General features: G+C 61.9%; 1 protein-coding gene across 1 annotated transcript in view; it reads left to right on the top strand.

Annotated features, from left to right (window-relative positions):
- CFAP77 (cilia and flagella associated protein 77) overlaps positions 1–15,121 on the top strand; it is a gene marked incomplete at both ends in the record, with an annotated part of 89,651 nt that overhangs the window by 55,167 nt on the left and 19,363 nt on the right. The window contains one exon of the mRNA XM_084237607.1: positions 14,861–14,966. Coding sequence (XP_084093733.1) covers positions 14,861–14,966 — 106 coding nt within the window. The remainder of the gene's footprint in view (positions 1–14,860; positions 14,967–15,121) is intronic.

The raw sequence follows: 15,121 nt of genomic DNA, 5'->3' as shown, positions 1-15,121 counted from the left end.
AGCAGCTGGCGCTCTGGCAGGTTCTGGGTGCCCTGGGCTCTGCTCAGGCTCTGCCCGAGACCTCGTGCCACGTGAGGCCAGGAGCCCGCCAGGGGGGCCATCACCCTGTCTGTGAGCAGAGAGCCCTGTGCCATCGGGGTCTGGCTCAGGGCAGCTGGAAGGGGGGCGCCCCCTTGAATTAGCGATGGCAACCGCGTGGTGTTGCTCCTCTTACATGTCAGCATCTGAGCACGCGGGTCCAGCCTCTTCGAAACCCTGAACAGGTCCATAAATAGGAGGCAGCAACTCCACCCCACCGTGCGGAGGGAGAGACAGAGGGTCAGGGAGGCCGCCCCCTGGCCCTGGCTGCCCAGCAGTCTGGCCTGAACACCCGTGATGGTGACCCTGGCCCTGATCCGTCTCCCCCACAGACACAGGATGGAGGGTCAGAGCCGCTCCCGAGATATTCCCGCACCGAGAAGGGCGGAGGCGGAACGAGCCTCGGGTCAGGCTCTCGTTCTGGCGTTTCCGTAAAGCTTTAAACAACCAACAAAATGGGCTTCCCTTTTCGATGTTTCCCTCCCATCACCTCCTGCTTCCCGGTGACCAGACTCCTCGATGGGGTCCCCCCTCCATATACAGATGTTCCTGCTTTTGTTCTCCAGCCCCCCCAGCCGCACCCCCAGTCCTAGAGCCTTTGCTCAGTAAACATCTCTGAGGGAACGCGTGGGTAAATCCACACTGGGACGTGGCTATGGAAACAGCAACGACAAGCAACTTTAGTAGGTACTCAGGTCACCCCCAGTTAGTGCCGTCTACACCCCCTCCTGGGGCTGAAGCCTCAGGCCGTGCAAAGCCAGCAGTGTGAGAAGGCAGGACCCGCAGGCCCGGCCCCCGTGTGCAGCCCGCCCGCGACCAGATGCCTCGTGGGCCTGACGCTGACAAACGCGAAGGAGGCAGGAAATGTTACAGGCTGTTAAAAAATGTTTGCTGCCTGACAGGTTTTTTGAATCCCTCTGCCAAGCTGATTTATTTTACAAACTTACAAGGGGCCCATCGATCACCCCAGGTTATTTTGTTTCTCCTGGAGCCGATGGTGAAATCCAAGCCACGCACCCAAGCGCCTAGAAAATAATAATAAGCCCCTTTCCAGACGCGTGTCCCAGGGACCCAAGGCCGGTTCTGAATGGGGAGACCCCCCGCAGGTGTGTGGGGCGGCTGAGCGGAGGCAGGTTTGGATGAGGGCTCACCGCCAGGGGGAGCCTGAGGACCTCGCAGAGACTCCCCCTGCCTGGAGCCAGCCTGGAAGCCGCCGGCGGCCGCCCTGCCCCTCTGCCCCCTAGCACTGCCCCAGCGGCAGCTACAGAGCGCTCTGCCCGATGCCAGCTCTCTCCGCTGGACACTCCTGGTGGGCAGGCCTGTGTTCTTTTTGCCCATAACTATACCATCATAGGCTGGCACACGGTAGGCACTCAATAAATATTTGCTGAGGGCTTCCCCGGTGGTGCAGCGGTTGAGCGCTGGGTTGTGAAGCTGCCCGCAGCCTCTGCAGCGCCGGTTCAATCCCCAGCTGCTCCCCGGCCACCAGAGGAGGGTCCCACATGGCACACAGACCTCTCCTGCGCCCGCTGCTCCCCTCAGCAGTGTACTTTGTCACTCTGCCTGTTCTGTTCCCCGCTCTGTTTCTGGTGGATCCTCTCACCCCCCCCAGCTCTTAAATGCATAAATAAATAAATCCTTAAAAAAATACATGGGACAACACACCTCCAGGGAAGAGCCATAAACAGGAGACTGGCGGGTGGGTTGGGGGAAACCACATGTAGAAAGAACATGGTAAGAGGTGAGGTTGTCGAGCTGGATGAGAAATGAAGCCCTGCTATGAGGACAATTGAGGGGCTTTGCTCTCAGGGGCTTCAGAGGACAAAATGAGGGCTAGTGTGTGCATCTGGAGGGCAGTCGTCCTGGCCAGCTTCGAGAGCCCTCACTAAGCGGCCGACAGGTACATATTGAACACCTTGCCTGCACCATCTCATTAAACCCTCACGACTGTACCGAGCAGGCGCTACCAGCCCTTTCTACAGATGGGGAGCTGGAGGCTCAGGGGTTCACTTGCCCAGGGGCCAGGATTTCGGCACGTCCTCCTGCTGGGATCCTCAGGCTGCACACTCCCAGCAGAGCCGGGCTCTGGCACAGAAGTCATTTCTCATCCTGAGCCCCGTCCAGGAGGGTCCTGGCTACCAGACCAGGCAGCAGCAAACACTAGCTACAGCCACCAACAGCGGCGAGGCATGGAGAGATGACGACCCTTAGCAAGAGATTACCGGTGAGAAGAGGAAGCTCCAGGAACCCCTGCTGACCAGCTGCATCCCAGACCTGCACCTCCCTGGCCAGCCCGGGCTCCCCTGCTGTAGTCGGGGACCCCAGGTCTGTCTCCCCTCCTCAGAGCCAGGCTGCTTCCTCGGATCTGGATCTAGAGTTGCTTAAAAGCTGGAAGATGTGTCTGCGGGACGCCGGGGAAGGGCCCCGTCCTCTGCCCTTCCTAGCAAGCCCAGCCTCTCTGGGACCCCCAGCGGGCTGCTCCTGCCCCCCTACCCCCATCCCAACTCCCCAAACTCCTGCTTGCTCCTTCCTCCTGGGCGGCTTTGTTGTCAGAGCCAGAAAGGAGACATTTTTCATGTTTTGCTTTTCTCCCCCTCTCCGCTCTCCTGCGGCCCAGACAGAGATTTATTCCCGGCCGAGGCTCACGGCTCTGGGAGCAGCAAGGACTCAGGGCCGCGCTGATGGGCCCATAATGGATAGAGCCGCCGCTCCCCCGGGGCCTGTCCCGCCCGAACCCCATCCATCAGGAGCGGCTGGGTGCCAGGGTCAGCGCTAACGAGGCCGCTCCTGCTCCCCCTCGGGGCCTCCCAGCCACATCCACAGGCTGCGGCTCTGCTTTTGATTTTCCAGAGCTGGGCCCTGCCCATATGGGGGTAAAATGTGGGGAGTGGGCTTGGAGCCTTCCTCCTGCCTCTGCAGCCTCCAGTCTCTACACACCAGAGGGATGTGGGGTGCAGCTGGCTCTGCCCTGCAGTGCCGCTGCGGCTCCCGTGACACAGAGCTCAGAAGAGCTGGCACTGGCTGGGGCCAGCCAGCACCCTGGGTGCCTCGCAGCACCCAGCACCCAGGCCCCAAAGCCTCCCAGCACCCAGGTCCTGAAGCCTCCAGCACCCAGCCCCCCGGTTCCCACAGCCATGCAGCAACCACGAGCGAAATAATTGCCAGATGAGCCTTTTGTGCCCAGCCCAGAGAGAGCTAGAGGCAGGGCCCGGCTCAGCCCCTGAGCTGATGGGGGCCAGGCCAGCTGGAGGGGGCTGGCCTTTGCTGCCCGACACCCGACGCCCACCGTCCCTTCCATCAACGACGACACCAGCAGCAGACGCTTCTTCCCTGGGGCCAGAACCGGGAAGCTGGGTGGCATGAGCGCTGGGTGGCAACTCTCACCCCCGTTTTACAGAGGAGGAAACCGAGACCCAGACACGCTTGCGCACAAGCATGTGGCCAGAAAGTGGTCGTGCTGGGCTGGATGCAAAGGCCACATCGGGCACCGCCATCCTGGGCTCTGCTGCCCAGTGTCCGCAGGGCCTGGGCGTGATGCCGGGTGCTTGGGATGGGGAGATAAAGGATACAACCGCGAGAGGCTTCTGGGCGGGCAGAGGGGGCGGGCAGGGGCAGCGCCTGCCTTGTGCCTGGGGTGGGGCGCGGGGGAGGGTGGCGCTTGGTAGACGTCTGCAGACGGCTGAGGATCACGGCCCCTCTCGACATCGCCTCCTGGAGAGCGACTTTGAGCCAAACGACACAGAAGGGAGCCACCTCTCCCTGGGCTGTTCGACACAAACAAGGGCTGAGTTCTAGGGCGAATTTCTGGCCACAGAGACATCACCACACTTTTCAAGGAAGGTCTCCAGCTTCTGATGGGAAACCGTCCTGTGGGTTCCACGTTCATTTTCCAATCCACTCACCCCTGGTCAGGGTCGGGGCTCTGCTGGTCGCTCCGGGCACAGGCAGGATCACCCGTCAGGACGCCCCGCAGGGCAGGCGCACGGCACCCACGCTCCCGCGGACTGGGGTGGCGGGGATGCGCCAGGCCCTGTGTGCACGCCTCCGGGAGGGGAGTCCCTGGAGGGAGCCCAGGAGACGTGGGGGCCGACCCCGCGGACAGCGGCCCCCGCTGGGAACAGTTGGCTTCCCTCATTCTGGTAATGAAACAACCTCAAACAACACGACTTCTCCGAAGACCCGTCCCTCGAGGAGCGGACGCCGCCAACGCCCGTCCTGGCGGCCCTCGTGGGCGCCGGCGGTCCCCGGAGCAGACCTGCCCGCCCGGCTCGCGCTCTGCTTCTCCCGGTGCTTCTGGGACAAACGGCTGCACACTTGGTGGATTAAACACAAGGCACTTACTCGCTCATAATCCGGAGGACAAGAGTCCCAAATCAAGGTGTCCCGGTCACCCGTCCTCCCAGGCTCGAGGGGACCCCTCCCCGCCTCTTCAGTGCTCGTGGCCCCAGGCAGGCCTCGCTGTGGCCTCATCACCCTCGTCTTGGGTCACAGCCTCTTCCTTACGCGCCTGAGTCTCCCCTTTTGTGCCTCGGAAAGACGTGTGTTGTCTTGATGGGGTGGCCCGGGAGAGCGAGTCTCAAGGCCCCCCATGGCCGGCGGAGCCTCCTTCCCGAGCGCGCATCCTTCACGGGGGTGGAGGTGTGACCCAGGACGCATCTGTTCAGGGCCACCCACTGCTCACCCTCTACGATCACCAAAGCACCCAGCCCAGTCAGGAAGCCCCGCATCGTGGGCGTCCCTGGGTTTTGAGAAAACGCTCTTTGGAAGTACGATCTCCCCAGAGGGCCGGCCCCCGAGTCTGGCCCCTGTGCCTGACATGTTTGCGCGAAAAGCACGAGAGTGGCTCGTAACCTCAAACATCCCAATCAGCCAGGATGACAGGCGTGACTGCTGCCGGGGAGCGGGTGTTTCTGGCCGTCCCTTGCGGGTATTTACTGGGAAACCCCCAAACACGCAGAGAAGTTCAGGTGCTTCCCCACAGACCCGCCGCCTGGAACTGACCAACATCACATCAGGCCGGCACGCCGGCCCCGTCATCCCGAAATTCCTAGTGAAGAAGCTAAGTGTGGCGGACACCGCTCCCAGCCCCACAGCCCTGTCCCCAGGGCCGTCCGGAGGCCGGAACACGCCCCACGCCGCGTCCCCTTCTGGCTGCGCGGCTAACGCGGCCCAGCAGCGGGCACTGCCCAGGCCAGGGAGGCCCCGTGCCTACTTGCTCGTCCCCACCTCTCCCATTCGCCCGCACCCAGTGCCCATCTGCATCACCCACATGGCGTCTCTGGGCCTCCCGCTGGCACCCGTGCGGCTTCTAGTCTCCCCATAACAGCGAGGCGCCCCGGGAGTCCTCCAGGTCCAGGACCCCGAGCAAGCAGGCTGCTGGCTGGTGTGTGCCCGCCAACCCTAGTTGCCCCTGTGCACTCTCCATCATGTCTGCTGCCTCCCGGCAGGGACACCCACCTGTTCCTGGGGTGCTGAGATCCCCTACCCTGTAGATTCGGGGGGGTCCAAAGGACAAAGCATCCTCAGCCAAGTCCCCTCGGCCCCCTTGAGCCTTTCTCTCCAGAAGGCTTCAGCCCAGCCAGCCGTGCAGGGGGCGGCGCATGCAGCAGCTGCCGGGAGAGCCCAGTGTCCACAGCGGCGCTGGGGCTGGAGGCTCCCCGGGGGCCAGCCCGCTGCTGGGCACGGTCAGGAGCTGCTAATTGAATCTGCCCTTGTGAAAAATGTCAACAAATTGCAAACAACCTGTAGAAGTCCGGAGCTCTGCTAACCAAGCACTGCCTCCCCACCCCCCCACCCCCGCCACTGGCTTTCATCTGGGCCACAATTACAAAAATTACACCACCTCCCCAGAGAGCCCCTCTGGCTAAAGGGGAGCAATTAAGAGAAAGCTGGGCTGGAGGGAGGCAAATGATGGGCCACAGCGGCCCCCTGGGGGCCAGGCTGACCCACCAGCTGCCCCCATCAGAGGGGCTGTGGCCACCAGGTTGGAGGATTTGGCTTGGAAAATACTCAGCGCTGTGACCCCAAAGGGTCAATCCGTTGGTGGGATTGCAGGTGCCAGGGCCTCCGTCTGGGCGCTTTGTGGCGGGTGACGGGGGCTGGGTCCAGGCACCTCCACTTCCAATGCACCCTCTGGGTGACCCCAGGCATCCTGAAGAGGAGACTCACCGTGGAGTGCGGGAGGAGAGGCCGTGGCCCCCACTCAAGGGCGGTGTCGGCTCCTGTGGCCCTGAGAGTGCCCGCCTCTGGGTGCTCCTCTTCCACACACCCCCTTCCTCCTCCCTTCCCAGCGGGAGACGCAGGCAGCGGGAGGGGAGTTCTCCCTGGAGCCAGGAGGCCAAGGCCCCAGCCCCAGCCCCTGGCATGCGGGGTATGTCTCCCCGGCCTCCAAACCTCCGCAGGCAAGCGGGGTCATCACTGATAAGACAGGAAATCCCGCCCTTATGGGCCCAGAGGGCGTCATGCACGGTGAGAGAGGCCGATGGAGGACGACAAGCACGTAGGACTTCGCTCGCAGGTGCATGCAGAGAAAACCACAGATGGACTCAATAAAAAAAGAGAAGAAAGAAATGCAACGCCACAGGCTCAGGCGAGGAGCCCGTGGAGGCCCCAGGCCTCGACGTCCAGAGGGGTGAGCCTGCTCGAAGCTCCAGTGCTGGGTAGCGGCGGGTGCGGGGGCCACCTCCAGCGAAAGGGGGGTGCGAGCCCCCCACCCCGTGTCCCTTGTAGGCTCGGCTCTGATTCAGAACCACCCTCCAGCCTTCTCCAGCCTTCTCCGTGCCCCCAGGTCGACCCTGCAGGGCCCGAGGCATCCAGCCAGGAGGAGCCCGGCCACCCCCAGGCCCCCGCCCTTCTTGCCCCCTGGGAGCCGCAGGCCGCTGGCACCCGGGAGCCAGATTTTAATTTCATTTTAACAAAACAGCTGTCTCTGCGGGAAGGAGCATCAAGCGCCAAATAAGGACCCGTCTGGAGCGGAACCACGTCGAACAGACCTCCGTGCTGTCATTGATTTTCCAGGAAGAAAAAAATTGCCTCTGGCTACTAAACCGAATTAGCAGTCACTGATGACCAATTATTTCAGCCCGCTGCGAGCGGAGAGCCGCACTAAAATCCGGTTTGTCAGACCCAAGGCTTCCTTCTCAAACACCTTTCAACAAACGTGTACCCAGAGTCCCTCAGAAGGTTCCTGCCGCCGCCTCTCTTCCGCCAAGTTCTCCAGCTCCACGAAGTTTTAATGAGCAGCGAAGATGAAGACAGACCGCCATGAAAGCGGCCCGGATCCGCCGCGCTCTTTGGCAGTGAGGAGCCACCGCAAATCAGAGCTGTCAGCCCCACGCCGGCCGAGCGGCGCAGATGATGGCCTGCCTCCCGCCGCGCCCCGCCGTCTGGGCTGTCACCGGGCCCAACCCCGGCCTGGCGCGTCCGTCGCCGGGCGGCCGCGATGGGTTGGAGTGAACTAATTTGAAGTTTGTCTCAGACCTGCCCTGAGTGGGAGCTGCTTTCCTCTCACTCACCCCCTCCCCGTCATCAGCTGAGTTGGCACGGTTTGTTGTTGGCAGGGCCGCGGGGCAGTGGGAGCTTGCCAGGAGGCTCTTGCCGGGTGATGGGGAGACTGGCCCGCGCCCGCGTCCTCAGAGGCAGCCTCGCCATCACGGGCGCACTCGGCGACATCCCTCAGAACCGCGCAAGGGCCCTTCAGAGGAGCTGGCGGCCGACGGTGGGGGGCGGAGACGAGGATGAGTCCACAGGGGCAGGACCACGCGGTCTCACCCGGCAGAGCAGCTGCCGCAGGAGAAGTCCCGGGTAGCAGAGAGGAAACAACCGTCTGGGCACGGCAGGGCAGCGGGGAGGCCACCCCGACAAACCTGGACAGAGCTGCGGGCCCCCCAGCCCACCGGGGGCCTTGGGGTTACCAAGCACACAGGAGCGAGCGCCGAGTCACAGGACTAGGGCCTGCCCCTGGCTGCTCCCTGTCTGTGGGCATACTGTGGGCAAACTCCCATGTCGGGAGGTCAAGGGTCTGGGAGGTAGGCCAGTGGCATCCTGACACCCAGCCGGGCACCTGAGTCCACCATCACCCCAGCATGCCGTGTGGCCCCGGCCAAGCCACCTCTCAGACTTGGTGTTCGAGTTATTGCTTTTTATGTGTCAAAAGAGGCGTGTAAACTCCATATGTAGCCTGGGGGGAGTCTGCCCCCTCCCCCAGGACTATGGGGGGCGGCTTCCTTCCATCTCTTCCCATCCATTCACACCTGTGCCAGGTGTATCCGCACCTGTGTCAGGTGTGTGTGTGCCGTTTTCTTACCCGGCATCTCCTCGCATCATGTCTTTTTTCTTCAACGGCGCTTTGTTACAACATCGGTGAGAAAAACAATCTGAGCTTAGTGGAGGGAAACATCCCGCAGGGACCTGGTTTTGGGGCACACCTGGATTCAAGGCCCCATTTCCAAGAACCCATGGACGATGGTAAGCGGAGACTTACCGCTCTTGGCGGCGTCTCAGGGCCTCGCCAGGTCAGTCCGCACGCCTGACATGCAACATTAACTAATAACCAACAGCACCAGGGGCCCACACACACAGTAAGTGGGCACCGGTTTCGGAACACCTCTCCCCCACCCTCTCCCGCGTGACACCTCGGGCTCCGTGACTTCTCGCCCTCTCCAGGGACAGGAGACCGCATCACACCAGCAGTTCCCACGGCCCGGCCAGCGGGGCTGTCAGCCCCACGACAGACGTCTCCTCTTCCCTGGCTGGAGGCTCAGCGGGGAGGCAGGGCTGAGCCTCTGTCCAAGTGGCTCTGCTCCGCCTCCCTGGCTCCAGGTCGGCCAAGGCCTTCCGTGAGACACTCATGCCGGCCCGGAGCTGGAAATACCTCACTTGCTGCCCTTTCACGTGCACTTGTGAGACTGAGAACCCTGTGTAACATTCTCCGGGGTTCTGTTTGGGGATCATAAAATGACCTGGGAGGCTTTTTATTGAAAGTTCTGGAAGACTGCAGACAGCGAGGTGAGGAGGCTCATGGGTCCAGGTCCCCTGGCCTGGTCCCCTTTTCCCCCCCACCCCCACCCCAGGTTTTGTGGGGCCTGGAGTTAATTCTAGTTTGGGGGCTCTCTTTCAGAAAAAAGATTCTAAATCATGAATACAAATTCAGGCACAAAACTGAAAACTAATTGGGATAGAAAAGGAATCAGAACCAATGACAAGTTGAAGACATTAACAAGCCACAGAGAGCCAGAAAAATAACACACTTTGAAAAATTGATCACCTGGCACACACCACAGTGATCCGTTTTCCCCGCATTTCTGGCTTCACAGGCTTTGATTACCTCTTTGTATGACGGTAATTTCGTAATATTTTACCATAATGTGCAAAACTATTTTGGTCTTTCCTCTAGCTTGCTTGATTGCATTTAAGAAATATTTTACTTTGGAAAACTGTAGCTTCACAGGAAAGCAGAGTACAGGGAGCTCACGCATGCGCTTCACATTCCCCCCGTGATAAAATCGGGCTGAACTGCAGCGCAGCAGCAGAATTTAACAGTGGACGCTGGAGCCAAACACGGTCTTTCGTTTCCCAGTTTTCCATCACCCGTGTGCACACATGAGGGTGCATGCGCTGTGCAACTTATCACATGTGTAGATTTGTGCGGTGCAACTAAGGCCAGGCCTGTTCTGCCCCCTCCATGTTCTCCCTCAGGCTACCCTCTCCCCACTACACCGTTCCCTGATCCCTGGAAGATTCCGGTATGTTGTCTACATGGGATCAAACAGTACCTGACCTTCTGGGACTGCCCTTTTTCATTAAGCCCAGCAACCTTGAGGCCTGTCCAGCTCACGTGGGCCTCAACAGCCCTTCCCTTTTCTTTGCTGTGTCGTATTCTATAGTCCTTTTGCACCAAGTTCGGTTGAACTCGTCACGTAACAAAGGGCAGGTGTCCTGAGAAATGCCATTTCCTCACTGTGCCAACAAAGTGGGGTGTCGTCATAAGTCTGGGTGATAGAGCCCCCCACGCCCAGGCTGGAGGGCACTCCCCGCCCGCGGGGGGTGAGGCCAGGTTCCCGTGTCCTCGCCAGCCTCCGGCGCGGCCTGCGGCCTGTGTCTGCGGTGCGGGTGGGCGGCCGGCGACGGGTGCTCCGCCTTGGGTGGCCTCCTGCCGGGGGCGGGGGCGCTGCCCACTGTCACGGGGACTGACTTACCTTCTTTGATCACATGTCTCTCCACCCCTTTGGCCCGTTCCCTAATCAAGCTGTTGGTGCGTTTTGCTTGTTTGTTTCTCACCGTTGCATCTGAGAGTTCCTTGATGCTCGAGATGCGAGTGCGTTGCCGGCTGCGAGGCTGCGAGCGTCCCCCGTCTGCGGTTTGCGCTTCATCTTGTAAAGAGCCTCTTTCAAAGAGCAAACACTCTGTGTGGAGGAGCCCGGCCTGTCTGTCCTCTGTCTCGGCGGCCACGCTTCTGACGGCAAATCTAAGAAGTCATCGTCTAGACAAAGCTTTTCTCCTAAAAGGGTTACAGTTTTGTGTTGAAATCTGCCATCAATTTAGCTCGCGCCCCCAGGGTGAGATTTCGGTGGAGAAGGGCTTGCGGGAGGGCGCTGTGTTGCCAGTGACGTCGTTGAAAGACAGTTGACCTGCCATTTCCATCAGGCTGCCCCTCGGGCCGGTCACACAGCCCAGTCTCCGACACCCGGGCTTAAGCGCAGCCCCTCGCACCCTGCCCAGGCTTCCTTTCTGCCTCCGTCCCGTCTTCTTTCCAACAACAACAATCACCGGAGCAGCACGGCGCCAGTCCCCGCTGGACACCCCCACCCCTGCCCCGTGGTGTCCACCGTCCCCGCCTCGGAGGGGCGCGCGCGAGGGAGGGCCGGCAAGGCACCGGCTCTGGGTAGGGACCGGCAGCGGAAACCTGCAGGCTCAGGAAAAGCCACAGGTGTTCTGAGGGGAGAAGTTTCCAGGTGGACAGGAAGGCTGGGAGGGCGGGTGTCAGGGGGAGACAGAAGGGCTTTGTGGGCGCTGCAAGGGTCTAGACTTAGCCTAAGCGGCGGGAGGCCATGGAGGGGGTGATGGGATCCAGTTTAGGTTTTGGGTTTCGCCCAAGGGACAAGCCTCTCCATCAACTCGCCCCGGTGAATGAGCCACAGCACAAGTGGGCAGGCCACAGGATGCCCGCTGGCCCGCCGGGCCCCGGGACCGCAAGGTTCACCGGCCTGGCTGCCCCTCCCTGCCGCTCTCCAGATAACAAGCAGTGTGGCCACCAGCGCACAAACGGTCAGCCACGGCCGCAGCGGCCGGGAGGGCGGGTCCAAGGCGGTGTGGCGTGTGGCGGGGGCTGCCGGGAAGGTAGCTTTGCCGCGGTGAACGGCCTCTTGGGGTAGATATTGAGAGATTACGCATCTAGTGTCGTTAGAACGCGTGGCTATAAATTAGGCTGCTCAGAAGCATGGTGCGTGTGATAATTAAGTAATAAAAGTCACCACAGGGGTAGAGCAACCAGAAACAAAGATCCACGGTTTGAAGACGCACCACAGGCTGCTCTGTAAAGGGGCCTCCCGGCACAAGTGGTGCTTCAAAGCCCCCAAACAGCCGCTGCTCAGGCTGGTCCCAGGAGGCCCGTGAGCAGGCGGGGGGGGGGGGGGGGGGGGGGGGGGGGGGGAGGGGCGACGCACCAGCCGCTCAGGCAGGGGTGTGTGCATGAATATTTAGGGCCCGCTCCGGCTCTGCATCTCGCTCTGGGGCTACAAAATCCCACATGGGTGGAGCGCAGGAGTGGAGCGAGCCCAGGAAAGGGCAACAGGGAAGGGAGAGGGCTGGGGCTAAAGGGCACCAACCTAGTGCTGTTATCTAGGAAAGCAGATCCAGCTGATCAGAACTCACGCATTTTGGAGGCAATGTGGGAAGCAGGTGTTTTTTTGTTTTTTTTTTTTTAATTTTTAAAAAAATTTAATTTTTTTTTTTTTTTAATTTCCCAATTTTCCAGTGTTGACGATGGTTTCAGTCTTTCAAGACCGCAGTGCAGACCAAATCAAACACAAAGCCAGAGGCTTGCGGTTTGCAGTCTCGGGCCCTTGGGTGCACGGCCTTGGGGGTCGCTTCTCTTCACAATCCCCCTGTTTCCTCATTCCTGTGTCTGTGAAAGGTTCACGGGGTCAACGTGAACTCTCCCGTGGCAGTTGGATTTCTGAAAATGGGATAAAGCGGCGGGCCCCCCCACCCCACACATCTGCACACATCTGTTCAGACAGGCCGGCTGGGACGGCCTGGGTCTGCAGGGCGCTAAGAGCCCAGGGATCTCAGAGGTCGTGAGCCTGCGCGTGGGCTGGAGTTGGCACAGAGGGCTGCTCCAGCCCCAAGCAGCACGAGCCGGCGCGAGCTCCTGGGTCTGTGTGCACATGCTGCTTGGCCCCTTCAGCTGGAAGCCACTGCTCTCCCGTCACGGGACCTGCTCGGGGCGGCACCCAGCTGCACAGCAGTTCCTAAGTTGTCTCCCAAAGCGAGGGCTGAGGAACCCCCGTTATGTGCCTCCGGGGGCTGCCGTGACACTGCCCACAGAGCTGGTGGCGCCAAACAACAGGAATGTTACAGCCCCAGGGGCCACACGTGGCGGTCAAGGCGTCGGTGGCCGTGCTCCCCCTGGCCTCAGGGCGCCGGGCAGTCCTTGGCCTGTGGTGGCCTCTGCCTGTCCCCACCGCCCCTTCCTTCAGCGCGGCCTGCGGGTCACTGAGGAGGACGCTGGTCCTGAGCTGGCTCGGGGCTCACCCTAGCAGCATCTGCAGCACTAGTTCCCCTCCGTGGGGCCTGCAACGTGATGCGTCCGCGGAGCCCTCCCCTGAGCAGAGCCGCACGCACAGGCCCCGACGGGCGGATGCATGTCTTTGGGGACCGCCCCCGCAGCCCAGCACACCCCGCACCACGCCCACTTCCTAGACACGCTAGAAATGCTTCTCCCTCTCCCCCCTCTGTGGGTGGGGCTCGGGCACCCCAGGAATGGACACCCCAGAGAGATGGGGGAGTTGTGGGGGGCCCACGCCCGCTGCTTCCCTCCGCCCTTGCCACATCCTTTGATTTCATCCTGCTGTTTTATTTTCTATGGCGTTTTTTAAAGCAAATTCTAATTCTGAAAACATGATTTCACCCACAGACACTTGCATGTGTCTCTCTAAGAGAGCGAGACAACCACAGGGCATCAGCACACACGACGCCACCAGCAGCAGCAGCTGGACGGCCCCGGAGCGCAGCCAGCGCTCACTGTCCACACTCATCCCCAAACACGTCCGCGCGGCGGGTTTGCCTGAACAGGGTCTGACCGGGGGCCACGCACCGCCCTGGCTGACGGGTGTTAATCTGGGTCATCCTCACCCTCCTTTCTCTCTGGCATCCTCTGTCCACAGAAAATGGGTCACTTGTCCAGCCGGGACCCGGCAGGGGCATCCCGGGGGCGCGGCCCACACCCCCGGCTCCCGCCTCTCCCGCAGGTCGGGCAGGCAGCCTTGTGCCCACGTGGCAGCACCAGCCCCGCGGCGTGTGGCCGGAACCACCCAGGAGCTGACTCTCTTTTCCCCTTTCTGTAACCCTAACATATTTCAATTCAAATGGAAACCCGGAATCCTTTACTGCATCGCTGAGACGTCACTGGAGACCTGCGGACGTGGCCGCGGAGACCTTAGTGACATCAGCCCCACTGCTGCTCTGCCCTCCTGTCCACGGACGGCCGCTGGGGGTGCGCAGCCCCGCGGCGGCTCCCACCCGCCCAGGAGCTCGGCGGCCTTCGGGTTTACTTTGCTTTTTCTCCCCCCAAAAAAATATCTGGTGGTGGCACACACACCCTGGTGGCTTCACACCAGCACGACGGCCAGACCAACCTCGGGGTACACCGCATGTTACGTCTCTGACCACAGTAAAGGAAACGAGTCACTGGGGCTGCTGCAGCCACTTCACATCCCGCCCGGCTGCTACCCGTGCCGTCCTCGCGGCAGCCGGGGCGACCAGGGCCGCACCCCACCCCGCCAAAGCTGCAAAGCAGACCCGCAGCGCCTTCCTAGCTGGGGGCCGCCGGCCGGAGTCAGAGCCCCACTTTCACGCACGGCCTGGTTGTCCCATCTGCTTGGCCTGCTCGGCACCAGCCAGGCTGGCTGGAGGGCTGCACTCTGGCGCCAGCTCTGGGTCCTGCCCGCGGTGGAGCGTCACCGGGTGTCACTTGGCGTCAGCCGGCGGCAGACAAATCGCCCTGGGGGCGTGAGCACGCGTGAGCCTGGGGTGGCACGCAGGACGGTGAAGTCCAGCTTCCTCGGGACCGCCCAAGGGGCAGGGCCCCAGGTGGGGCAGGCTGGCTCCCGAGCGGCACAAGGGCCTTTCCAGCGGGAGCAGAGCGAGGGGGCAGCGGGAAACACCCCAGAGGAGGCGTGGAGGGCAGCCCTGGCTCAGCCACCTGATTCCCACGGGGCTTCTTGTTAAGGGCGGGCCAGGGGACCAGGGGCCAAGGACGGGGGTGGACTGGAGGGCACGGGCCAAGGACAGAGCTCACGGACGGGGCCCAGAGAGAAGGGGGCTTGGAGGAGCCTGTTTGAATTTGGGCAGAGGCCGGGCGCAGCGCTGGGTCAGCAAGCAGTGAGCGTTTGTTGACCGACTCCCACCAGGGCCGTGTTTCTTGCACGGTGCTACTGGGCAGGAGAGGGCCTGGCACGGCCTGGGAGAGCAACTTGCTGGCGCCTCCGCCGGCAGGCAGGTGCCCTCGCGGGAGGGGGTGGTCCTGCTGAGACCTCAAGCCCGGTCTGGGCCTCTCCTTCAGGCCGTCCACCCCCTTCTTTGACCTGCTGCAGCACCGGTACCAGCAGCTGTGGGTGCAGGAACAGAAGGCCGCCCAGAAAGCCATTAAGCTGGAGAAAAAGCAGAAGGTGAACGTGGGCCCACCCTGGGGGGCGGGTTGTTGGGGTTGGGGGGTTGGGGGGGCTGACGTTTGTGCACATTTGTCTGGGGCTGGGGTGGGGGTGGGGTCGAGGCAGGGGCCCGCGCTGCAGGAGGAGCGGGGCTTGCTCTGTGCGTCTGGGGT

The sequence above is a fragment of the Talpa europaea genome (assembly GCF_964194135.1).
Source record: "Talpa europaea genome assembly, chromosome: 7".
Classification (NCBI taxonomy): Eukaryota; Metazoa; Chordata; class Mammalia; order Eulipotyphla; family Talpidae; genus Talpa; species Talpa europaea.
The sequence above is the reverse complement of the archived record's forward strand: the minus strand, read 5'-3'. Positions and strand labels throughout refer to the sequence as shown.